Source organism: Polyodon spathula, chromosome 10 (genome assembly GCF_017654505.1).
Source record: "Polyodon spathula isolate WHYD16114869_AA chromosome 10, ASM1765450v1, whole genome shotgun sequence".
In the NCBI taxonomy this organism is placed as follows: Eukaryota; Metazoa; Chordata; class Actinopteri; order Acipenseriformes; family Polyodontidae; genus Polyodon; species Polyodon spathula.
The window spans coordinates 14324762-14351743 of record NC_054543.1 but is presented as its reverse complement, the minus strand read 5'-3'; the positions used below and the strand labels follow the sequence as shown (position 1 = coordinate 14351743).

Below are 26982 nucleotides of genomic sequence, written 5' to 3'. Positions count from 1 at the left end.
TAAGCAATTAGGAAATAACACTTACTACCCAGGAACAAAAAGACATAGTGTTATCCCACTCAGCACAGTGAAGTCTATCATTAAGAACTGATAGCTGCATCATACCACCCTGACACTACCCAGATCAGGTTGCCCTGCAAAACTGAGCAGCCGGGCAAGCAGGAAACTGGTTTGGGATGTCACTCTGAAGCCATAGCTAATGAATGTTTTAAATACATTTGTTAGTCGGGCTCTTATAAAAAGAAAAACGCCAATCAATGGAATAAAATGGTTAAATAATACTTTCAATGTGTGGTGTTTGCCTACGAGACTAACAATGATTGGTATGTATGGGTGAAAACAGGATGACACTAGTGGTGACGTCAGACCCAGAAGAACACAGAAACCAAAACACGCTTTTGTTGGCGGGTGAAAACTGAGCCGTGGCGCTCAGTATATTCATTAAATGATTAACAGAAAATAAAAGTTATAAACAAAACCAAACACACACAAAACAACGAGTGTGTTGGGCAAAACAATAAACAAATAATAAACAAAACCGCAGTGAACAAAACAAACAAGTATTGTGCTGGGTTTTAGCCAACACGTATAGCAATTTAGTTTTAAATCCCCTCGCACAGACTTACGTCTCTCCTCACTCTTACACTCCACCTTGAGTGCAGACAGCTGCCGGCTTTTATATTCTGGCCCAGGGGTTAACTAGCTGTTAATTAAATTACCTTACTTTACAGTCTGCACGAGATTAAATAAGGATGCATGACTGTCAGCTAGTTAAATAATCAGTAGCTGATCAGTCACGCATCCTTATAAGGTTTTCTTAAATAAAAACAATAACCTGCCTGGACGGCGTCTCGCTCATCCGGCCAAACAATACATAATTACGTAATAATAATAAATAATAATATCGAACGGCTTTCGCCGTCACATTAATATATAAATCAAAACAATAATAAACAAAGGGGCGGGACACTCCGCCACAATAGGGTTTGTTGTATCTTAATATAAAATCAAATTGATTATACTACGTTTGTATTTTTAGCAGGATTAGCAATAAAAAGAATGTCTCTGCAAGTGTACATGATTTTTTTTAATCCCATGATATCGCAATATGAAAATTATTATCGATATCATTCAAAATATCAATATTGGTGCCCACCCCTAATATATATATAAAATAACACCCTATTCTATATGTCACTACCTGCTCTATAATTATCTTTAGCCTTTTTACTGGAAACATGGAGAAAATGTGTTTTGTACAGCAGCATTACAATAAAAACACACACTAATTCAAACTTTAGACCAGGAGACAAGGTAATGCTTCCCTCCTCAGAATCGAAATTATGTGCTAAATGGAATATGAAGTGATTCGGGCTATAGGAAAGGTGAATTATGAAATTAGACAGCCCGATCGCCGTAATGAACTTGAAATTTATCATGTAAATTTATTAAAGCCCTGGAAGGCAAGGGAGGCCTTATTTATAGCCCCAGGCAATATAGAGGATGACTTAGGCCCCTGTCCAGAGACCCCTAGCACTAAAAACATTTCGATGGGGGAACAATTGGTTATCACAAAGTTTATCTCGACTCTGGACCTGACAGATACACTTAACCCACCGTTCTAGAGAGAAAACCGCATTTTCAACACAAGAGGGTCTGTTTCATTTCAAAACCATGCCGTTTGGGCTACATGGTGCGGCCCCTGCCTTTCAGAGACTGATGACCAGGTTTTACGCCCACATCATGAATATGCAGGTTACAACCACAATTGAGCTGTTTTGACATGAAAGCTAATTCCAGCATGGTGCTGCTGCATTTAAAAGATTCACTCAATGTGTTATACTAACCGGTTTGTTCATAAATATGTATGCTCACACCTCGCCTTTTCACTGCATTTTTGAATGCTGTACAATTTTGAAGAAGTAATAGAATAAGGGATGTCAAAGGTTTTTTTTTTTTTTTTAAATACCCTGGTTTCATTTTATTAAACAGTGACATTAGTTAGCTCTGTGTGTGTGTGTTTTGGGTAGCAAAATGCTACCAAATATAAGTTAACTTCAAGCCTTGATATACACTCTATATAAAAATCACTGCACAACATTTTCAGGAACTTGGGTATTATTTAAGTGAGGCATTTCAGAATGACATTACTACCTTTTTTCTGTCTCATGAGATTCTGGTTTGCTCTAAAGCAGCACAACATGTTTTTGGTTCCAGATGGCTTTCCATAGAGATCATGTGTGTGCATGCATAATCTGGCTTATTTACTTTTTGCTGTCTAAAACTTTTAAATAGGCTCAAGAGCTGCTGTGTTGATTTTGTTTTTTATATATATATATATATATATATATATATATATATATATATATATATATATATATATATATATAAACACAAATCTCAAATATCACAAAGAGCTCTTTTTCTTTGCCATTTTTTGAAACTGTCACACAAATTCTGGTGAGACAGTAAAAAAGTGCAAGTTATTTTTGTCATTTGTAGCGAGCATAAAGTTTTCATACATGTCAAAAAATTTGAATATTGAGATATTTGTCCCAACACTAATTATCTGTATTTCTTCACTTTCTCCTTGAACCAATGCTAAAGAAATAGTTCTGCTTTGCAATCTTCACACAGTCCTGCACCGGTACTTCTGAATTATCTTTTTAAGAAAGCCGCAGCTCTGGGAGAACGACACCGCTGAGACACAATTAGAAATGCTTATTTTATGTGGGTAATTAAAAGGCAACTCTGCTTGATTTTTGTGCATGATGATGTTGTTAGTGTGTCTCAAGTGAGCGCTCATCACTAGGATTAAGAAAGACTGCCAAGAGTTTACAGATGGCATATGAAAGCGTTCCTGTAAAACTTCCATGAACAATAAAGATGATTGGAAACTCCAGAAAGTCCTGTTCTGCCTATATGGTTACGGCCTTGTGTACTAGTATTTCCTGCACTAAAGCAGGAGGCAAGTAGGGAGGAGTCAGCTGACTAAGCAGTGTTGTTCTCGCTTGTTTGATACATCGCAAGATCCACTCACTCGGGTTCGTTGCCCCTTTAAAAACCACTGACCCAACACAGGAACCTGCAGATTTAATGCGGTTGCGCACTTTTATTTACAATAACAAAAGAAATAAAACAGAAACAAAAACCTAACTCACACTGGAGCACTAACTAAACTTTTAAAAAACAAAACACTAAACTAACAAGCTGGACAGCTAAGCTGCTTACCAGTAACAAAACACAAAATAAATACAAACAAAACAATAAAAGGTTCACACAGTACCTTTTCTCACTACACATGTGCACACTCTCAAGCGGGCTCTCCACACAGCAGCAGCCCTGAACAAATTGGCTGTTTCCTTTAAATTATATATACACACACACACACACACACACACACACACACACACACACACACACACACACACACACACACACTGAACAAAAATATAAACGCAACATGTCAAGTGTTGGTCCCATGTTTCGTAAGCTGAAATAAAAGATCCCAGTAATTTTCCATATGCACAAAAAGCTTATTTCTCTCAAATTTTGTGCACAAATTTTGTGAGCATTTCTCCTTTGCCAAGATAATCCATCCACCTGACAGGTGTGGCATATCAAGAAGCTGGTCATAAACCGTCTCAGGGAAGTTCATCAGCGTGCTCGTAGTCCTCACCAGGGTCTTGGCGTCGTAACCAACTTCAGTGGGCAAATGCTCACCTTCGATGGCCACTGGCACGCTGCAGAAGTGTGCTCTTCACGGATGAATCCCGGTTTCAACTGTACCGGGCAGATGGCAGACAGCGTGTATGGTGTCATGTGGGCGAAAGGTTTGCTGATGTCAACGTTGTGAACACAGTGTCCCATGGTGGCGGTGGGGTTATGGTATGGGCAGGCATAAGCTACGGACAACGAACACAATTGCATTTATCGATGGCAATTTGAATACACGGAGATACCGTGACGAGATCCTGAGGCCCATTGTCGTGCCATTCATCCGCCGCCATCACCTCATGTTTCAGCATGATAATGCACGGCCCCATGTCGCAAGGATCTGTACACAATTCCTGGAAGCTGAAAATGTCCCAGTTCTTCCATGGCCTGCATACTCACCAGACATGTCACCCATTGAGCATGTTTAGGATGCCCTGGATCGATGTGTACGACAGCGTGTTCCAGTTCCCGCCAATATCCAGCAAATTTGCATTGCCACTGAACATTCCACAGGCCACAATCAACACCCTGATCAACTCTATGCGAAAGAGATGTGCTGCGTTGCATGAGGCAAATGGTGGTCACACCAGATACTGACTGGTTTTCTGATCCATGCCCCTACCTTTTTTTTTTAAGGTATCTGTGACCAACAGATGCATTCCTGTATTCCCAGTCATGAGAAATCCATAGATTAGGGCCTAATGAATTTATTTCAATTGACTGATTTCCTTATATGAACTGTAACTCAGTAAAATCTTTGGAATTGTTGCATGTGGTATTTATATTTTTGTTCAGTATATATATATATATATATATACACACACACTTGTAGTCACTTGTATTCTTACGGAACACCATGGTACAGAGAAAAATAACATTGGTTCACCTCACATGTTTTGGATATGAAATGAGGGTGAAACATGAGATCATATCCAATTAATTTTAAACGAGTTACCGGCACTTTTTAAATATATTATTCGCTTAAAAGATAAGGGTTGTAAAACCAAATAATTAGATTTAATTGGGTCTTGTGATGTACGAAGCGGAGAAAAACTTCTATAAAAAGTTGAGGCAAGCCTTCAGTCAAGAATCACTCGACTTGCTAACTACAAGTTGTGTGGTCCATGCTCTGAAGATCTCTGTTAAAGCTGGCTGCTGTTTGGTTGTATTCAGAAGTCTCTGCCTTTGAAGACAGCTCTTGCTTTTACGTTATATTCTACAACTACACTTCCACATAGTTAATAGGTAAGGACAATTTTGAATTTATATTGAGGCATTGCTATAAGGTATAGAAGTTACATTTTAGTTTTGGAGAGTATATATTGTATGTTTTAGTATTTAGTATTTGTATCCCTCAGTTTCCAACTCTTGGTTTTTCCTGTTTTTATTCTCTTCGGTTTAATGATCATCTTTCCCTCCTCCAGCTAAGACATTGACTTTGATAGACAATCACCTACCATGTCAAGCTCTGAAAAATTCCAGTCAATTACATCATAAACAGTACTGTACAGTTGGCTTTTCCAGCTAGTTTATTTGAACCATTTCTGATCCTAGAAGGTTTATCTTAAAGTTCCCTCTCTGTTAGCTATTATAACAACGCAAGGTAATTGCAAGCAATGATACTGTCTGCCATTTACTCGATTGCTACAAGGCATGGAGCTTAATTTTAGATTTTCCCTAATTGCTTCATGTTATATAATAATGCTTCTTTTAATGGTACGTTTTTATTATTATTATTATTATTATTATTATTATTATTATTATTATTATATTATTATTATATATTATTGTAATTGTATTGTTAATAATAATAATGTAAACAACTACACTTGTTTTATCAGGCAACCAAATAGACTGCAAATATATAAAGATGCAACTGAGATTCCAAGCATTCTTATTCAACAGTCCCTTTAAAAAGTGTTGCCATGCTCTGTGCATTAAAATATAACTGAAAAATGTTTATTTCAGTAAACTAGATTTCCCAGTATGAGATGTCAACTCAAGTTATGGAGACTGAAATTATAACCCTGCCTTTAAATCCAGCTGACAGGTGAATTTCCAGAAGTGAGTGTTTCAATTTAGTGTCATTTTCGGGGCCCTTCACACACTAAATTTCAAACACCACAACCAACCTGGAAAAGAAAAGGGAGATTTCTGTGCAATGTCTGCACTCTATGGGATCTGTACAGTAGATAGAAATGATAAGAGATCTAAATATAATTAATTAAATATTAGTTTTGTTAGTAAATGCATCATCTAATGCGGTTATCTGCATGCTTTTTTAAATACAGCATAATCTATTTCTTTATTTTATTTTGAATAATGGATCACAGAAAACAGCTACTCTTAAACGTGTTAGTTGGTTTAGGGTTGAAAATGAAGTCTTCTCTTGATATCATCTTTATTTTGAATGACTCAATTTATCCCTCAGTTGAAATATTTGGCATTTTATTTGTCACTCGCATTCACAGCTAAATAATAAGAATTCATCAGAAACTAGTTGTTTTACTTTTAGCGAATTCACACTACTCACCATTTAAATGACACTAGCTTCAGATTTGTTTATTTCTTTTAATAAGGCATTTGCAGCTCACAGAGCTTGGTTTGACAGAAGTTCATTTATTATTAATACGTACAAATCTACTTTACATTATTTTTCAGATGTAAGAAGTCTTAGAATTACATGGTTCAGAGAAACCTAGAGTTTCATATCGCAAACCGGATACTCATTTGTACATTAATACATGGATTGGGCCTTGGTTATCCTTTAATAGCACCTAGTCTCAGACAGCAATACCAAAAAGCTGTACAAACAATTCCGTATACAAGTAAAGGTATGACTATCTTGAATAGTTATCTACTTTGCATCTCCCAAATTAAGAAAATGAAAACAGCTCAACTGGACAATAGATAGTTATTTGTTAAAGAAATGGAGATAAAGTGCCACAGGAAAAGACTCCACATATAAAAGCAGCCAGTTGCCAAAAAAAAAGTCGGACTGCCAGAGCAGAACACATTAAACTTCCATTAAATAATGTGACAAGGTTCCAGACAAAGTCAGCTTTCATATTTGAGTTCTTGCAGGCATTGATATGGGCTCTGAATGTTAGAACTATATACACTAGTTATCACAAGGAGGAAAAACAACTTGTGCAGTGTTCCCCATAACCTCACACTGTGGTTGCATGCAACAGTAAAGAAAAACATTTAAAAGAAGTGCATTGCAAATTACATTTTTGTTTAATAAGATAAGGTAAAATTAGCGTTTTTGTTTGTTCATTTAAACCACAGCAGTATATAAAAGAGCCATCCAAGTATTATCCAAAAATTGTGTTTGATATGTTCAAGGGTTTATTGCTTTTATTAAGAAACAACAGGCAGCAATGTGCTATTGGGATTGTTCATATGAATAAATCATTGTAGTAATCTCTTGAAATTAACAAGCGACCATTAAATGAAGTAGGAGAACAACTGTTGACACTGCTGAATTTCTGTAAGTGATTCTCATGTGTCTCGGGGATATCAATTATTATTTTTTTTTTTTAAACTGTAAAGATCCTGTCTTGAATATGGGGTCAGTTAACGATGTTCTCCCCATATGCATAGAAATATTACTGTTTTCATATTATCATAGAGTTAAGTCTTTATTTTGCAATTCCACCGTATTTGAATTTTGTTAAGTTTATCTAAAACATAAACACAACTAAAAGACATTCTGTCGTCAATAATATTTTTTATTAGGACATGCACTCTTGACTATAAAATAACAGGACCATCACCGTCAATCTAGTAGACACAAATTCCCAGACTACCGTTTCTCACTAACACGAACTGCATTCCCTAAAATACATACAGCACTTTTTTTGATTCATGACTGGTTTGAAGAATGTCATAAGAGTACAGAACTCCCTTCAGAGGAACAGTAATTGCACTCTGCAGCAGACATCACTAGCAGTATTTAACCAAGCATTTCAGGTCACTGGTGGACAGTCTAAGCACATCAAATCAATACAAAAATATAGACCAGGAATAGAAGTATATTTTTTGGTGAAAAAGAACAAAAGCCATCTTTCAAATTCAAGCAAATCAACACAAAATAAATGTGTTCAGTGTGACCAAGATCATTCTTTTCTATTTGAAACCATGATCTGCCTTGTATTATATTATACAACATCACTGTGTAGTTCATTAAAGTACATTACCATTCTGTCAGGTTTAGAGTCTTCTCTGTGTCTGATAAACCACTGGTCAATTTTTTGTAACAGATTTTGCAATTAACCTGCACTGATGTGAATTTTTTTTTTTTATATATATAATTTGTGTTTTGCTGTGAGTAAAACAATCTATTCCCTTCTCTTCCAAACAGTCAGTCTTTATAGTAACATAAATGTGGGTGACAGAGAGATCAAGCAAACTGTCACACAAAACCTACTTGATTGGTACAAACTAGACAAGCATCATACTGGTAAATATTAACATGACCATGTACACCAACCGAACTGTATAAGAGAATGTCTTTGTACTGTGAACTATAACTTCACAGCGTAAATAACAGGAAATCAGTCTTTGTGAAAGATATTAATGGAAGTAGGTTGCTAAGGCAACAAACGTTTTTTGACTTTGAGCAAGAAGTGTGGGGTAGAGGAACTTGAGTGGAGTTAGAATCAACATGTCTAGTTAATCTCTTCTAATGCATGTGTGCATTGAGACTTGCAATCAATAAATGTAATACTGTTTAAGTTCAATTATGAATCATTTTTGTCTAAATTATAAAAAATAATTAATTATATTTGATAATGACAATAATGAATCAATATCATAAATATAAGAAATGAAAGCCACCTTACATATCTAACTGAACCCTATAAATCATACACATAAATACATCCTCTGTACATTATTTTACAGCTGCTTCATGATAAACAAGAACAAGCAAAGGTGACATCAGTCCACCTTTAAGGACTTAAGGACTTTGACCCAATGCTTTGGATAGTTAAGATATCACTTAGGGTGCAGCTGCAAGTGGTTGTAAGGAATTACCTAGCCAAACCTCTCTCTTCTCTGAAAGTTTCCCTTCTCACTATTGATCAGTTTGAACTAAGAAAATTCCAACACAATCACAAACCCACCATAATTCAAACACAAGTGAGTACCTTCTCTCCTGCTGTGATGCTAATCTGTTGTTGATTAGCATGCCATCTGTGATAATGATTTTGTGATATTTCAGGAACAAGAGGGAGTACTTCAGTCACTGCAATTTAACTGGCTGTATTGAAATCAACAAAGTTTGGGGGGGTGGGAGGGATCTCAAACACTATAGTTAACGCTTCATAGACAAGTGTTGTTCACCACCTTACTCCAGGGAAGCTAGATCCCTACTACAATATCGGAAACAGGAGTCAACGCAGTCGAGAATCCAAGAGAGTGGCCAAAACCCATGCACAGGAATGTTAACCAAAGCACTGTCAGCTTAACAAAATGCTCACATTATCCTTTAAGCACTTTCAATTCCTTTAAAACAAAGCCTCCAAGACCAGCTAATTAAACCACTTGTCTCATCATCTCTAGCACAGTTTTAATATCTTTTTTCTAATACATTTGCATGTAAACGTTTTAAATATTCATGAAAATCCCTTTGTCCTTTTTTTTTAATAAATCCATTGAGAATGTCACACTTTGAAAGCCATGAAATACATATTTGATGTGGAACTTATTTCATGTTGAACAGCTACATACTGTATTTAATTAAAGGGCAAAACTGCAGAAAGCTGCAGCGTAGGTCTGGGCAGCTGCAACAGCCAGTCGTGCTTTAATATTTCTTTGATATGACCGATCTTTTAAAGTAATCACGTTTCTGTGTCAGGCTAATAAAGTGCACAGCTAGCCGACTGTATTTTACTGGATATTAATAAAATACTTCTTGTGTAAAAGGTTGTTATGAGAGATACTTAGCATTAGGAAAGGATCTTTTTAGTTTACTTAGAAGAGTTTCAATGCTGTGTCATTGATCATGCACGATCTCTTAGCTGTCTTGTTTTCAATTATTTGTTCATACTTTGCTATTGCTGTTCTGTTTCATGTTTAAGCCATTCAGTTTGCAGTTAACAGTGCGAACTTACACCCTCAAGGACCCTTGTGCCTACAGAAGGCAAGGCAGGGTCTACCACATTAATACGGTACAACCTGGAGAAAGTATCCAGCACGTAGCCCAGCTAGCCGCAGTACAGATGTCAGACATCGAGGTACCTTTTGAAAAGGGCCTACGATGTAGCCAACCCTCTAGTGGACTGTGCTACCTTACCTGGAGGGGGCAAGCCAGCACCATTGTACGCAGTAGAGACTGTGTCCACAATCCAGTGTGACAGACATTGATTAGAGAGGGGCTGTTCTAGGGTCCGTGTCTCGTGACAGACGAAGAGCTGGCCAGATTGACGTAGAGCTCTTGTCCTAAGCATGTAGCATCTCAATGTGAGAGCCTCTAGTACAATATTAAGGCTCCATTCGGGGAGAATAGTCCTCCTAGGAGGGCGTAATCGCCATCTGCCTTTAAGGAAACGGGTAGCCAAAAAATGCGCATCTGGAAACACAGAATCTATGGGGGCATGGCAAGCAGAGATAGCCGCTAAAGGTGAAAGGTGACTTGCAGAAACTGCATTATAACTGACATAGGACAAGTGATGGGGTCATGGTTCCCAGCCAGACACTAAGCTTGAAAATACATCCACTTATAGTTATATAGAGACCTAGTGGAGTCTGCCCTAGAGCTCTGCACAATACCCACAACCGCATCCGATAGCCCTAGTGCTAGCCAGAGGTCCCTTTCAGGGGCCAGACCCATAGCTGGAACCTGCCCAGTTCTGGGTGCCAAAGAGAGCTTTTCGTCTGACTGAGGAGATCCAAACGAAGTGGAATCTCCCAGGGCTGGCCGTGTAACAGCTGGTACAGGGTCGAAGACCATATTCTCCTGAGCCACTTGGGAGCCACTAGGAGAACTGATGCTTTCCATAACCTGACTTTTTCAAGAAAAGCCTGGAGCACTGGTATAGTCAGGAAAGTTTTATAGCAGTGGTATAGACTGGAAAGCCAGAAGTTTTTGTCTGAGGGTGACCTGTGATCCCTGTCGAAACAGGGAGAGGCAACCCTGCATAGTCTGTCATCCGACAGGTATGCACGCATCGTAGTGAAGTCCAGCTGGAGCCCCAGGTACGCGGTGCACTGCACTAGTGTAACCCCACTCTTTGCATCATTTATGATGAGGCCCAACCTGACCAGATGCTCTGTCACAACTGCCATGTGGGCTAATGCTCCCTTTCGGAACAGATCAACCAGTCATCGGGATAGTTTATTACTCTGAACCCCTGCAGCCGCAGGGGAGGCAGGATAACGTCCACACACTTTGAAAACACATGCAGAGCTAGGGAGAGGCCGAATGGCAGCACAGCAAACTTGTACACACTTCTTGAAAGGAAAAGCGCAGATACTTTCTGTGCTCTGGACGAATGGTTGAGCCTCAAGTCCAAGATAAGGCAAAAGCCGGCATCTTTCTTGGGTACCAGAAAGTACCTTGAGTAGTATCCCTCTCCGTGGGAGGTGGGGTCTACGAGACTAATGGCTCACTTGCACAGCAACCACGAACAGCGTTCCCTCTGCCTGTCAGTTGGGCTCGGTTACCTGCTGATGTGCCGTGTAGGCAATGACTTAGGTCACCCTGTGGAGCTGTGGAGACTGGGCCTCTTCTGGTGACAGTTCGAGTCTGGGGAGCTTGCCAACGACTGAACCTACCCAATGCAGAGGCACGGGGAGGGAGCAATGTGGCCACCTGACGGGACACCTTGTGTTCCCAGTGTGATTTTTACAGTATCTCCAACACAGCTCGCCCAAAAGTATGTCCTGGGGATATGGGTGCATCTAGAAGGACGGCCTTATCCGCATCAGGGACTCTGGGTTGTGTCAGCCACAGAGTACCGTGCACTGCGTACAGTGCAGAATCGTGCATTACCACACTAAAGTGGCAGAGGTTCTAGTATGTGTGCACCATGTGCACTGTGCGTACCGAGCACTGAGTACCGTGCAGTGCTATTGTGCACTACCGCTGAGGCGCTGGGCACCATGGGCCGCTTACACTAAGTACCTGTGCACCGAGATAAATATATCATGGGCTATGCATGCGCCACAGTACCGCAGCACCAGGGAGGCTGCTACGCAATGTGCCTACCCAAACCTTATGGTCAAGTCACACACCTGGTCAGCGCGTAATGTGTACTGGGGGGGATGCAGGGCCGAAGCCGCGGTGGGCGAGTTTAAGCAGACAGCAAAAAACACGGTAGAAAGATAGTAAAGGGAGAGAGAGTACATCATTTGTTTACAGGGCCCGACTCACGGAGGTGGGCAGGCCTGCACGGCCGGCAGGGTCTACTTGACAGTGTGGATGTGGCAATGCCTAGCCCCGTGGAGGACAGCGCGGCTGGAAGGGTCACTCGACAGTGGGGATACGGCAAAGCCTAGCCCCAAGGAGGACACGTGTACTCTCAGGAAGAATAATCATTCGTGGATGACTGCACAGGCAGTCGTTCATATATGACAGACAGATATAAAGAGTGGCCTACTACGTAAGCAGGGAGACCGCTGAAAGACAGAAAGGCAAAAAGGACTCCAGGAAAGCGGCAAGCCAGCTTTCAGCATGAATGCAAGGGAAATACAACCAACTCGAATCGACTCAAGGAGCTATTTTCTATCAACACGCTCAGCTCAACACAGAGGTCTTATCATACCGTCTTGAGAGGGAAAAAGAGAAGGATCTTCCTGTGAGTGATGGTTTTATTCCCTCGGTGGGCGGGACCGAATGCTTCATCCCAGGAAGGGGCCTTTCGGCAGTACCTACCCAAAGGGCAGGAATAGCCCATACCTAATGTAGTGGTGGTCGTTGAAAGGGAACCCCCTCCCCTCCTTGTGTGGAACTTAAACACAACCATTTAATTACTGCCTTCAAACTCTGGTTAGGAGACTATAAGATTGCATGAGAGTAAAATAGAAAGTTACAGAAACCATATACATTCTTTTTCGCCCATTATCAGCCTTTCTTTTCCTACACGTACTACTGGCCTAAGGGGTTTCACAATAACCTTCATCTACTCGGCTTTCAATATAATCAGATAATCCAGTTCTTTCCAATGAAGTACCTAAACTGTCTGACATCTTTATAGTGCACATGCCCCACGCAGTTGGCTGAAACCAAAGACACCACTGAAAAAAATCTAATATCAAAACATACCTTCCATAACATACACCAGTGAGCCTACATCCCCTTCTTTAATGATGCAGCTGTCTTTCCCATATTCAACTGGATACATGCAGTCCACTATTTCTTGGATCTGAGACAGCTCAAGGTTTTTCATGAAATCATTGTCGAGAATCGCTTCCTTGATTAGCTCCTTGGACCTGAGGGTGATTCAAACAAAACACAAAATTATATAGAGATATATTTAAAATACATTATGTAGGTTAGAACAATTGTCATCATAATTGCCAGTAAGGTTGAAATGTGTTCAAGTTCAGAAAATAATAATAATCTTTTTTTTTTATATAGCGCCTTTCATAGTGGGCCACCATCAAAGCGCTTTGTAAGACACGAGACTAGGGTGTGTGAACTATGCATCAGTTGCAGAGTCACTTACAACAATGTCAAATATTTAAATCATACTTAAGCAAGAATAGGAAACCCTCAAAGGTTGAAACCTAAAGCCCTACAGTTTACTCCCACAAAAGTGTATAACAGATCTTGCAGCCTCATGATCGATCAGAGACACATCTTTTTGAATTTGCCCTGCAACCAGTAACTTTGTTAGAAATCAATCAACGATAGCTCTCAGCTCCTGCACTGTAATAAACTGACTTAGCTACGTCAATATCTGGAGGGGACTCGTCTTATACAGCATGCCATCAAAAGATAAGCAATTTCCATCCATGATCTGCGCCTCAATTGTCTAGGATGCCTGTAATTACAGGACTTTAAATACATTATCTGAGTGATGAGCTGAAGCACTCTCTATATAAACTCTTCCATATGCCACCATTACTACTACAACCATTTAAAAAGTGTTTGGTCTTCTAAGAAATTTAATCAGCTGTAACTGTTACCTCTGAAAATGATGGATCCATTTTCTTATTGTCCTCTATTTTAACCTCATGTTGAAAATAGTGTTACCAGGACAAAATATCTGTTATATGTTTAGTTAAAAAAGAGATCTGCCTACAGCTCTGGCCAAAAATGTTGCACCACCCTACTGAATGAATTCATTTTGCTTCATAAAGTCGAATGAAACCAGCTGAATAATGTTACGTTAACATATTTAATTGCAAACCGCTTCGTTGTGTCCAATATATTCAACATAAAACTGACAAATTGAAATCTAACATGAAATACTACTGCTATAGTTTTCTGATATAATTTTGTAGTTTCTTTGATTACGTGATGATAAAAGATCTAAATTATGTCTCAAGCCTAAAATTTTAGGTGATGTGAATAACGGTACACAGCACCTTATCTTCCTAGATGAAAGACATCAGACATTGGGGGTGGCAAGATGATAGCATACAAAAGAAAGCTTGTTACAATGAGTAGTCCACGTGACTTCACCAGTGAACTGTCGTTTTTTCAGCTTTTGTTGCTTTCAGCTGTTATTTCCATCAGTTGATATTGTTCTTTGCATTGTGTTTGCTTCCTTGAATGTCATGACTTTTGAGGTCCCTTCATCACAATTCTAACCATAGTCTTGAACGTGGAAAGCATTAATTTCACTGGCTACTTCTTCCACTGCATTTCAGCTGAGTGGCTATTATTAACACAGGAAGATACTGTCAAACTGTAATTTAAGAAGGACTGATGATGGAATTATTTGGTGTATGCTATATATTGCCATCTGAATATATTGCCCTCTGAGACAGCACGGACTGGGAACTGATCGATATCAATAGCCAGTCATGTATTTACGTTTAAAACTGTAAAAGAAGGGTTTTGTAAAAAGTTAAAAGGAATGAAACATATATGATCTGTTATACACACTGTGTTAACCCTAAACGGGCTGTCCCTCATACTCTTTTTTTCATGCATGTATCAATAATAAAAGGTGCTCATACCCAAGAGAGCACATCTGGGGGAACAGACTTCAATTTAGATTTCCAACCCAAAACTACCTTGAAGGAATTACAGGTTTTAAGCCTTGAGCAATAGTCACGTGTACTTCAGAAAATAATCTGGGCGTTAATGTTCGTGTTAAGGCAAGTGTTTCACATATTTTGTCCAGATCCTGTATGCATGAGTTTCCTTACAAAATAATAGATGTCTCCTAAAAGATGCGTTTCTATGGTTCCAACAATTTGGCACAGCTTCTTAGAAACATTTAACTCTGTGACAGGCAGCATGACCATTGGGGAGCACAGTGACAATTCGGATTTCAAGGTCTGTATCACAATCTGGGATGTGGATCATTCCCCTAATTTAATGAACATACTGTCACCACATTACTATTAGATCATAAAACCCACTGATGGTGTATACCATGCAATACAAAAACCTCCAAAGAGATTTAAATTTGAAGGCCAGTTTAATGATTTTTTTTTCTGTCACAAAATGGATAACAATACAGCATTTACAGAACTTGAATTTCTGAGAGGAAAGGGTCATTAGTAGACACTCTTAAATGCTGACTCTCCACCACTGATAACAGCTGCAGAAACCAAATGTCAATATTATAATTATATAAGTGTGTAGAACTTTTTTTTTTTTCAAATGTTTTCTATTGATTTTTTTGATGAAGTACAAGATGAGAATTGTATGGAGCAATCAGAGTGGACTTTCTTTCTGTGTTTGTTTTACTAATACAGCCATGCCATTACTTTGCCAGGGATTGTCTTGTAAGATGAGAGACGGCAGATAACTTGATTTCAAGCTATTACATTTTCTAACAGGATGTCATCAACTACAGTTTATATTCACAAAAAATCCAATGATTAGCTTTCAGCTTTAACAGCATCCTTCACTGCTAGTGGTATAAACCAGATGGAAAATACATTTAGTGCTACCGGTAAAAACTAAAAAGCTGTCCCAAGGACGGAAGCCAAAAGTCAAATTCAAAGCCAGAAAAACCCAAGCTTCATTTTTTTTTTTTTTTTTTTTTTTTTTTTTTTTGCTTCTACTTCTTTCTGTTGAAATATGATAACATCCAAGGTGTTCTTGTTCAAATTGTATTTAGATTAGAACTAGAATTATGGCCGATAATTTGCTTTTGGGTCATTCTCAGCAAATGACCACAATTTTAGGATCTTCCTCACCTCTCCGTCTCAGTACATGGAAGTGTTTTAGGAAGAATCCCAAAATATAAGCACTCAACTCTCATTATGTTATGGGCCTATAACTATGGGGTTGTGCCCTTCATAGGTAAAAGCAAGCACTGAAAAGGCGCCGTGTTTGGGATGTCTGACCCTTCAAAGCATTCAAGATATCTTCTAAGTACTCCCTGCACACACAGAACTGCTCTTGCAGCTTAATCATGTGTCAACCTACTATTGGTGACAACAGGTGTTTATGTGATGGAGCCAAATGTAGAAAAAAGTGCAATGAAGCTAATAGAAATGCCACACTTTATCTGCATGAACTCATGAACCATTGCAGTTATCACATTCTCTGTGGTTTCTCCAGGTTATCTAACAACAACAAAGACTACATGTACAATGTCAGTGGCCCAAGGTAAAAGGTTACCGAGTTATGAGCCCTCAAAGTGGATGTCAGGCCAGAAATACCATCCATTCAGCACTCCAGAACCCAAAAGAAATAGCAAATACACAATTGTGCTTCTTAATGTTACAAAACTATGTTTTTTTATTACAACAATTAAAAAATGTTTGGTCTAATAAAAAATGAGAATTGTAAAATTTTGAACTGTTCACAACAAATTAATCCGAGCACAAATCGGCATGCTAGAAAACAATAATAATCCCTACGACTTGTACAGTCAATAAACTGGGTTAAGTAATCGCAAACTACATGTGTGCACTCAGTCTCACACTGTCTCTCTCTCTGTGTACTCTCTCTAACACACACACACACACTCTGAGCCAGCACCACCTATCATTAAAGGTACTATCATTAAAGGTGTTCTTCTCGTTGCCGTGTCTTTATAATATTTGCGTTGTTTATAGTATTGCTCTGGGTATTTTAATGCTGCAAGAACGACCTTTTCATCAGCCATTGTTTACTAAGGGAAGCTGTTCCTCATTGGTCAGTTCCCTGGCTGCCACGTGACAAAGTCCTACCTATCGTATTTTTGTTGTCTCTTCAGTGTTGCCTGTCCCACCGCAAGCAGTGCGAATGGCCCGCATCAAAAATTCATGATTTTTTTTTTTTACGACACATTTGATTGTTGCATCGCATCCAGTGTGTAGAGGCCTTTACTCTTAAAAATAGCCCAATTTTTTGTACACTCCCTAATGGTATTTCCTTAGAATTAATCTGTTTAGGAAGGTTTACATGTATCCAGAAAATAACTGATGGAACAGCAAATAGTGGTTTCACTGTAAATATTATTAGCTAAGTTATGTACAGCATCTACAGTATTATATGCAATTTGGTAAAATTGTATTTATAACCAATTCTTGAAGAGACTAGCCCCTATAGCAATACAGAAAGGCATTTCTATGACAGTTTGAGTCAGTCATTTTGTTTTTGTTTTTTATAAATATTGTAATAAAATAATCATACATGATTATTTTATTGTATTTAAAAAAACTAAAATGGCTGACCTAGAAATAGATTTATGTATTAGTCTCCTCGAGATGGATACAAATGCAGTTTTGCCTAACTGTAGTAGATCAAAATAATGTACATACATTATATACTTGGTATCTAGATGCAAGTAAGCCCACACAATACCATTAGTGAATGTGCAAAAACTGTACAAATAAAAAATAATGAGAGCTTAGAACTAATATTTTGGGTACATTCATATACAATATCATAAAAATCTGAACCAGTTAGTTTGGGACCATTAGTTAATTTGATGTGGGACCCTTCTGTACTGCAATTAAACAAACTGAACCCTCCTGCCATTATACAGAATGTGCGCACTTAAGCCCCTTTCACACTTGCACACAATCATATATAGTGTGAAACCACGTACCTCAGGATGTGGGTCGACACGCCTTTACCCGGGTTGAGCAACACAATCCAGGACGGACATTTGTAAGCCAATGAAATAACAAGCTTATTGGTTGAGGCACCCCATGAGCCAGACGATTCAGTCCAGAGAAGCTTAGATGGAAGCATCCTCAACAAGCTGCTTCCGGGGCATTGATACGTGATGTGTATTTGCCAGATCGACCCTGCTTGTGACAGCAGTGGGATATTGGATCCTACTCGGTAGAGCATGCCAATTTGAAAGGGGCTTAAGTTTCACAACTGGGTAAGTGGTTACTCTGGATACATATTAAACTTAAGTGTGACTTGTGTGGGTGGTCCGGTAACTCCATGATATTCCTGTTCCAGGGGATATGTATCCCCTGCAGGGAATAACAAAACAAAATGCACCAACTGTAATCCCATCAGCACAAATTTTTTGTTTTTCGCTGGCACCCAAAGGAGACTCAGTACACTCTTGCGTGTGCTACCCAATGTGACAGTGTGTGTTTATTCTACATGTCAATTTTTTTGTAAATTACATTACTAATGGTAACTAAGATTTTTTTTTTTTTTTAATACATTTTCCCTAAATTACTAAAAATATTTAATTAAAAAAAAAAAACATCACTCAAAATGAGAGGCATGTTTTATATTATTCCAATAATCAAATAAAAGAATGTTTCCTTTAAATCGTCTGTGTCTAAGATATCCTCTTCACAACCCACAATAATGCTCACACAGGCTTTCTCCACCCCCCCACCCCCCCCAGGGAGCTTTGCAGTCCTTGCCCCATGAAGATTTGGGACATTCTTCTACTCTGTTATGCACATTTTGCAAACATCTAAACATGCATGAATGTGATATAACATGCTCCATGCAGAATGTTTGCTTGTGAAGAATTGTTTCTGGCTTCTGTTGAATGTAATTACAACTCGGTAGCTGAACACTGAATGTGAAAGAAGAAAAAAGAAAAAAAAAAGAAAAAACAAGACTTCTTTCTGAGATTCTGTCTGCTGCAATCATCACCCTGTGGTGTCATAATTAAAGATTAAGAAAGTGAAATATGTTTGTCCGGTACCAAAAGACAATGCCTTTAAATAGCTGCTTTAAATAGTGATAACCTGGTAGCTGTTATTGTGGAATGTGGATATCATATTTGTCCAGATAGTGTTTTTTAATAAGCATGTGGTAAACAAAGTCTGAAAGTTTTAACATAAAAGGTGCTTTTTGGCAAACTTGAGACGAGCATTCATGTTCTTCTTAGTGAGCAGTGGTTTCCGCCTTGCTACTCTGCCATGAATCTCATTTTTGCCCATTGTGTCTTTCTGATGGTGGAGTCATGAACACTGTCCTTAGCCGAGGCGAGAGAGGCCTGCAGAGCTCTGAATGTTGTTCTAGGGATGTTGTTCCTGGAGAGATTTTGGCAGGATGGCCACTCCTGGGAAACTTTCTGTCCCAAACTCCTGTCCCAAACTTTCTCCATTTGGACAATATGGCTCTGACTGTGGTTTGGTGGAGCCCCAGAGCCTTAGAAATGGTTTTGTACCCCTTTCCAGACTGATAGGCATCAACACAATTTTTCCAGAGGTCTTCAGGAACTTCTTTTGATCGTGGCATGATGTACCTCTAGAACCTGTGTGCTGACAACTTCACTCTGATAGTAAGAGCCAAAGTTAGTCAGATTTATATTGGGCATGGCTGGCCCAAATCAGGCCTGATGGTTAACCATAGTATTCAAAAGCTGACCCTAATTATCCCTTTAATTGGGTTGAGTTAACTAGGGGGGGAATAACTTTCACTCCTGAAGATTGCATGTTTGATTACCTTGCACATCAAACAAATGAAAGAAGCACCAAACTGGTGTCATTTTTTTTCTCTCAGTCTCCCTCCATATACTACTACAACCCACAAAAAGATCTGACCAAATTCAATAGGAAAAAATTACAAAAATGCAGAAAATCAGACAGGGGGCAAATACTTTTTCACGGCACTTTATGTCTCTTTATCCTGGGACCTGATGGACACTTTCCACAGGACTTCAAAGTGAAGCAAAGATTTACTCAAAGAGTTTTGAAATATATTAAAACTAAAATAACATTACACATCACACAGCTATTATCTGTGCATCACTGAACCCAGCCACGTGCTATAGAAATGTAACAGATCCTTACAATGGAAAAGATCGCGGCATTGTCATTCAATTGGCAACTTACTTGTCAATACTTTCTTAACATACATGGGTAACATGATACTATTTTAAATGTAATTTACTGTGCAATGCAATGAAATAAAATAAAAACATTAGGCAGACAGAGTCCAATACTTCCTTGAGTGAAGACGACAGATGGAACACTAAGGGAGAAAGCTTTAGCTTCATTTTGCCATGGACCATTTTGGGCAAATTTCCAGTTGAAGTGGTTAAAAAGGCGACTGTTTCTATATCAATGACTATGCCTTGCTAGATTGCAGGCAAAATCATGTTTTAGCACTGAGCGAGGGAGGAACTGATAATTCAGGATCTCAACCTTTCCTTCATCAATCAAAGCACTCCCCCTCTGTTGTTCTCAATGTATCTCCGAGACTGGATTAACTCTAACTAAAGTACTCCTGTCGAGTACCATTTTGTTATCTTTTTATTAATGAAATTTCACACTAAATTATCCTTTTTCCCTCAAAGCTGTTTCTGCATTGCTTCTCACCAATAAAAAAAAACAGTTTTTCATCCCAAACACCACGAAAGGTACTTGTGAGAGTGTGTCGGTGATGAAGCCAGGGATCCGTACGTTGAGTATCAGTCATCACAAACTTAAATGTGAGAAACTGAACTCTCTCTGAACTCTGAGTTAAAGAGAAGTGAAGGGTAAGAAGGTGATAATGAGTCTTTTACATAATGGTACAGTAGTTCTCAATTTTGTAATTTGATATGTCGTTGTATTAACAGTGATATATTTTTTTGCACTGCATTGCTACTGTATTTGGTATTTCACAGAGGTAATATATTTAAAAAAAACACACAGCCAGCTACAGTAAAAGAAATATACACTTTTAAAAGATTCCATCGTTTTCAAATTAAATTGCTCATTTCATTTTGTATTTTTCTTCCAAAGATTGGCTGCTGATATCCTAGAAATACTAAGTAACGTACATAAAGATAATGGAGCGAAGAAGGCAACCAATCACGGAAACATCTTAAGACCAGTGTTTTTCATTGCAAGGCCTGTGGGCCACTGGTGGCCCCAGGTGGACTATAGTGCGGCCCCTGACATGCAGCCCCCAACAATACACAAATGTGAAAAAAGCGGTGTGGTGACCCTTGCACTGAAGTCTTATCGGCAAAAGTGGCCCCCCTCTGAAAATTAGTCAAGGACACTGTCTTAGACAGAAAGAATTGTCCTACAAATATAATCATTTCACAGTTTTAATTCCATTCAGTGTTTATTCTCACTGTATATTCAAATTAGGGTTGGATTCAGGTAAATTAAGTTTAGTTTTCAATAAGTACATTTCATAACAAAATGTGCATCAGTGTTATTACTGTAAGGTTCAATTAAGTAAAGGTAGATACAAATAAGCACAGTGCAACTACAGATAGACATTTTTGATTAAACTGGGAGATGTTTAAAACAGTAAATTATTTCCATTTCATGCAATAGTATGAAGACAAGTTAGCTCAGATTTCAACAGAGAATACATATCAGTGGTGCCCCAACATTACAGTTGCCTACATGTACTGAGAATAAGGCCATCATTCTCTATCCAGAAGGTAATTGTGTTTTAACACAGTACAGCCAAGAGGACAGTGGTTCTAAAAAAAGGGTGAAGAACTACAGTATACTCAGTACTAAACTTGAAACACATTACAAACCACTTATCATTCTAAACAAGGGTTAATATGAATTTTGACCCCTCAGTCAATACATATAGGGTATGTGTCTTCTTTGTGATTTGTTCAATCAGTTTTGGTGGAAGCTGCATAATAAACAGCAATACATTAATTCAGTAAAATATACTGTTAAAACTCTGCAAGCCATGTATTTGTTAAGTTGTATTCATGGGAAACATAACATATGACCTACTTATTTGTACTATAATTAGAAAGCAATTACTATTCAGAAAGCTAGCCACTGGATTTGATGTAGGCAATTCCATGTATCTCCATGAAATAAAATCAGACTCAAATATGACTAAGAATCTTGGCGCTTTAACCTCACTTACAGTATGAAGTGAACCATGCCTGATTTTCATAAACAGAATCAACAGGACTGAACAGCTCCATTAATTAAATAGGACAATATTATGCAGTGATCAGAAATATAACTGGGATGGAATAATATATCCTTATACAACTAATTGAATCCTCCTAGACTTTAAGGGATAAGTTTCTGGGATGTAAAGCACAGACGCTAGTTTACGTTTTCTACCGTACAATAACTCTAGATTTTATCTTAGCAGTATCCAGGCTTACAGGGCAAAGAAGGGTAATTTTTCTCTACAAATTCAACATCTTCTGATTCTATGCACAAGCTGTTCAAATAGTACCAAGTTAATCCTTTCGTAGATAATATTTTGGTTGCATGTTTGTTATGTGTATAATGTATTGTGAAATGTAATAACACTGTTGTCAGAAAATAATAGCGATTGTGGGCTATTAAGCTGTCAATATACACAAGCTTAAAGTCTGTAATCAATAAGTGATTCAGGGTGAATGGAAGGTGACTACAAACTTACCACATATGTCTTCACAAGCTGTCAACAGATCAAATGGATAGCGTGTTGTATAGCGTGATATTTCAATGTTATTATATTTAGTGTATTTTTGAAAGCTGAACTTAAACCTGCAGCTTCCATTACTCCGAATGAGAAACTGAATTTCATCCAGTTTGGAGGTATCATTTTTTTTTTAATCAAATAATGTATGTATCATTTTGAAAACAAGATGCAATAACAAACAAATGACCCTAAACACTTCTACAATGTGATCCATGTGCACACTATGTTCAATATTAATAACTTTATCGAATCGCAAGCCACAAAGTAGGTATTATTGGCGCATGGGATATAATGTGATATAATGTATATTTGTATTTAGGCACGGGGGTTGCACAATCACTTCACACGCAGATTAAAATATGTTAAAGTATGTGAGCACGGGGATGGCATAAATTAGTTCACGTGCTGGGATTCAAGTGAGTGATTAATTAGCAATTGAATCCTGGCACAGCTGTACATAGATGCACTAATCACTCACTTGGGGTTGGTTGTTCAGTGTGGAGAGAACGAGAGAAGTGAGATAAAGAATACCAACAACTGCTACTCGTGCTGGCTTAATACCAATGCAATACTTATTGTATTTAGTGTTTGTTTAGTGTGTGTTTTTGCCAATGTGCCTGTTTGTTTTGGAAAAGTGTTTTGTTTTGTTTAAACTTTTTATTTACATAAACCGTCGCAACAGCACCTTCATTGCACCAGACAGAGTCCATTCTCTTCCTGGTCTGACGTCCCCACCCGAGCAATCAGTGACATACCCCCAGATTATAATACACTCAATAACATGTGCTATGTGTGTGGTGGAAGGGTTACAAACTCACCAAAAAGTATGTTTCTTATCACTGCATCCACCCATGACATGAATACCATGTCCTCTATATATTAAGAAGAACCACCCTTAATTCATTTGAAGGTAATGTTTTACAAGGAGATAGAAAGAAGGCAGTATAAAGTTTGTCTCTGCCAACAGGTGAGCTGGGTGTAGAGAGGTGCATTCTTCCTCTATTCAAATATCCTCATTGAAGCAAAAAGTTTACTTCCATATTAAAATATGCCACATTTTGTGAATATCCCTATTTTATAAATATAATCCATTTCACATGATACACAGTGTGCTTAGCAATAGAATGCACTGACAAAAAAATAAACAAAAAGATCTGACAACTAACTTTTCATGGCATAACATAAAAAATAACTCCTAGAATTGTAGCCCCATTGGTATGTTTTATATTTATAACTCTAAAGTGTGATATGTTTCCCCAGTGATTGATAAAACCACTGGCATTATTGAATTTTCCACAACCATGCAAGTTAGATTTGTATTCCTTTTAATTTAAAGTTCTCTATATTTATTTGTCAGTTTTGTAAAAGTTAAGGGCAAAACTCAAATAACTGGCATAGGCAAAACCAGATTCGCCCAGCATCAATGCTGAAGCTGGCGAAACTGGCTGCGGGCGAGTTCCAAAAAAAAAGTGGTAACTTCTGGATTCACCCAGAAGCCCTTGGTGAAACTAGATTGGCCCAGGCAACACCAGACTCGCCAGACCACTGGGTTTTTCGCCCTTAACATATATATATATATATATATATATATATATATATATATATATATATATATATATATATATATATATATATATATTACTGGAAAAGTAAACAAGACATGACTTTCCAGTCTCTTAAATTCAGACCTAAAAGCCTTTTAAAAAGCCTGCTTCCTCCTTCACAAAAATAATCCTGGCTGTTGTAACAATAATAAATATGTTTTGATTGTTTATTTTGAATAACTTAATTTATAATAGTACAGGGTGTAAGGTAGAGCACCACCCTGTATCTTGGTTGTCAGGGGAGATAACCTTGGAGCTTAGCCAGTGTCTTTCTTTTTACCTCACTATAACCATCTTTAACAGTAATTTACTAATTATTAGTATAAAGATGTGAATAACAAAAACAGCCTGTGGGTAAAACCAGATACCCTTGTTTATGTGTTTACATTTTTATTTTGCTGCCCTGAACTACTGTTGAGCTGACAGATGACATCCATAAGCTGTTGTTGCAGGCACTAGCAGGCGCATGCATAATAAGACTGCATGTATACAGCTAAACTACTTTACAGACAATAAGCAGACAGACAAAGCCAATAATGTCTGGTGTACAGAAGTTTAAACGATGAAAGGGTGTAGTAAACAGACACTGGGAGATATTTATTTTAAATAGGAAAGTGCTTGTGGGACACTGCTGCTTGAAGTTTTTCAAAGGTTGCATGTTGTCAATTGAAGCTACATGCTGGATTAACGATTTCCAGCACACAATGACAGTTTACATGCTCACTGTAGAAGAGTTCGGGTGAATGAACAGTATATTAAACGCATGACAGCGAAAACAATAGAACTTGCCGGGTGGTTAGCAGAAGATGCTAATTACAGAAACAGGAACAACCTATCTGCTTACTAGAACGGTCTCTGAACACCAAGCTCATTGCTCTGTCATGTTTAATGCATGTAATAGCAATAACTTTTTAGTACTCTGGGAGGTTTAAATGATAGATTAAGAAGAGAAAACCCTGAGGCCGGGGGTCTAATTTAAAACTACAAGATATGATATGTAATATCGCAGGATTCAAAGAAAGAAAGAAAGAAAGAAAGAAAGAAAGAATGAAAGAAAGAAAGAAAGAAAAGAAAAAAATAAACATACATTGTCTTATACGAGATATTCGTTTGTAGAAAATTAAAAGTGCAAAGTTCAAACAATATCGGTAATTGTTTCAGAAAACGAATTAGACGATGCCAGAATTAGCGTGGTTTAAAGAGCAAAATGGTGTGTGTGCGCGCCCGCTTGTGTCTGCATGAACTGTGTTTTATTAATATTATACACTAAATGCGCAAACATATATATATATATATATATATATATATATATATATATATATATATATATATATATATATATAAATGATATAAATTCTACAGAACTTGCAAACCTACTGTGGACTCTTGTGATAGAAGGGTAGGGTTACATGGCTGAGGTCCTGAATGTCAAAGGCGGTGGGCTCAGCTGAGATCGCCTGCCTCTTAGTCCTCTGCTGCTCCTGCAGGACGCACGACGTCTGTTTGTGGACCTGCTGTGTAGCCGGTCGGATCACAGAGCGGTACTTATCCAACTCGTTCTGCAGCTTCTGGATCAGCTCGTCCTTCTGATCCAACTCCAGCTCCAGCTCGTCAATAAGCGCATCCCGCTGCCTCAATTCCTCTATCTTCTCCTGCAGCGCATACTGGAGATCCCGTAATGTACCCATAGCACTGTAAACGCACGGCTTCCTGAACAATAGCAACTTTTCCAAAAGTATTTTTGCTACTTTTGAAGGAACTTTTCAGTTCCCCTACAAGCAATCCTACGGCAGCCTTGTTTAACTTCAGTGGCTAAGCCTGCGCCGTTTCAAGAATACCATCTAGGTATTGCAAAATCATTTAAAACGGAGGTAACGCGGAGAAAGTCACCACCAAAATAAAACGAGCCTCTCCAGTATTGCAGCGTCAGAATGAGGAGTTTCACAACGCAGTATTTGTTTTTTCTCTAAATACGTCAGTCGCTGTGACACAGACTGCAGCGAGTGAGGCGCCTGCAGGATGCCAAAGGACAATGCACTGGTAAGGAGTCACAGGCGCTGGTGAACACATCTCTCAACCCACCCAAAGCCATTAATTACGTCTTGCTACCCTGTTAGTTTCACTTCTTGACAAGCGGTACGGTAATTGAAACCGATTCTGAAATTAATAAGTTAAAAAAAACACAACACAGTGTCACGGTAGGTAATCATAAACTGTCTGAACTTTGTTTAAAAATGCAATGACACCAGTGTACTGCTTTCATTTTAAAAGGCACCATCAACAAGTGCGTACTGCAGGCCCTACCAGACATCAGAGAGGGGTACAATAATTAAGTGTCACTCATAGGACAGGTTAATTTGAATATACCAACGGCCTCTTTATAATTGTAATCATCTCTGGATTTTTTTTTTTAATTAATTAATTTACATATGGTCATGTAATAGGAAAACTGCTTTGAACGCGATATTTCAATTGATATTCGCTTGATTTTGTATTTATTTATTTATTTTATTTAGCAGGGTGTGCTACTAGTGTCGTACTAACTTCAGCCTGATAGGGCATATTTGAAATTAGGGGAACAGTTTTTTTTTTTTTTTTTTTTTTTTTTTTTAAATATATATTTTACAATATTGAACATTATTCCAGCTGGTGTACCGCTAGTCTAATAATGAACAGATCATAGTTAAAATTAATTTTATGTCGTTTTGCAGTGATCGG

General features: G+C 38.2%; 1 protein-coding gene across 2 annotated transcripts in view; it reads right to left on the bottom strand.

Annotated features, from left to right (window-relative positions):
* Positions 1 to 26982, bottom strand: part of LOC121321863 (cGMP-dependent protein kinase 1) — a 168897-nt gene that overhangs the window by 126291 nt on the left and 15624 nt on the right. Inside the window, exons 1-2 of one of the 2 annotated variants that reach the window (XM_041261160.1) lie at positions 25642 to 26206; positions 12989 to 13155 (exon numbers count right to left, since the gene is read on the bottom strand). In XM_041261160.1, the coding sequence (XP_041117094.1) occupies positions 12989 to 13155; positions 25642 to 25952 (478 nt within the window). In that variant the 5' untranslated portion in view covers positions 25953 to 26206. Of the gene's footprint in view, positions 1 to 12988; positions 13156 to 25641; positions 26207 to 26982 lie in introns of those variants that run through there. The other variant, XM_041261161.1, reaches the window with a different exon arrangement.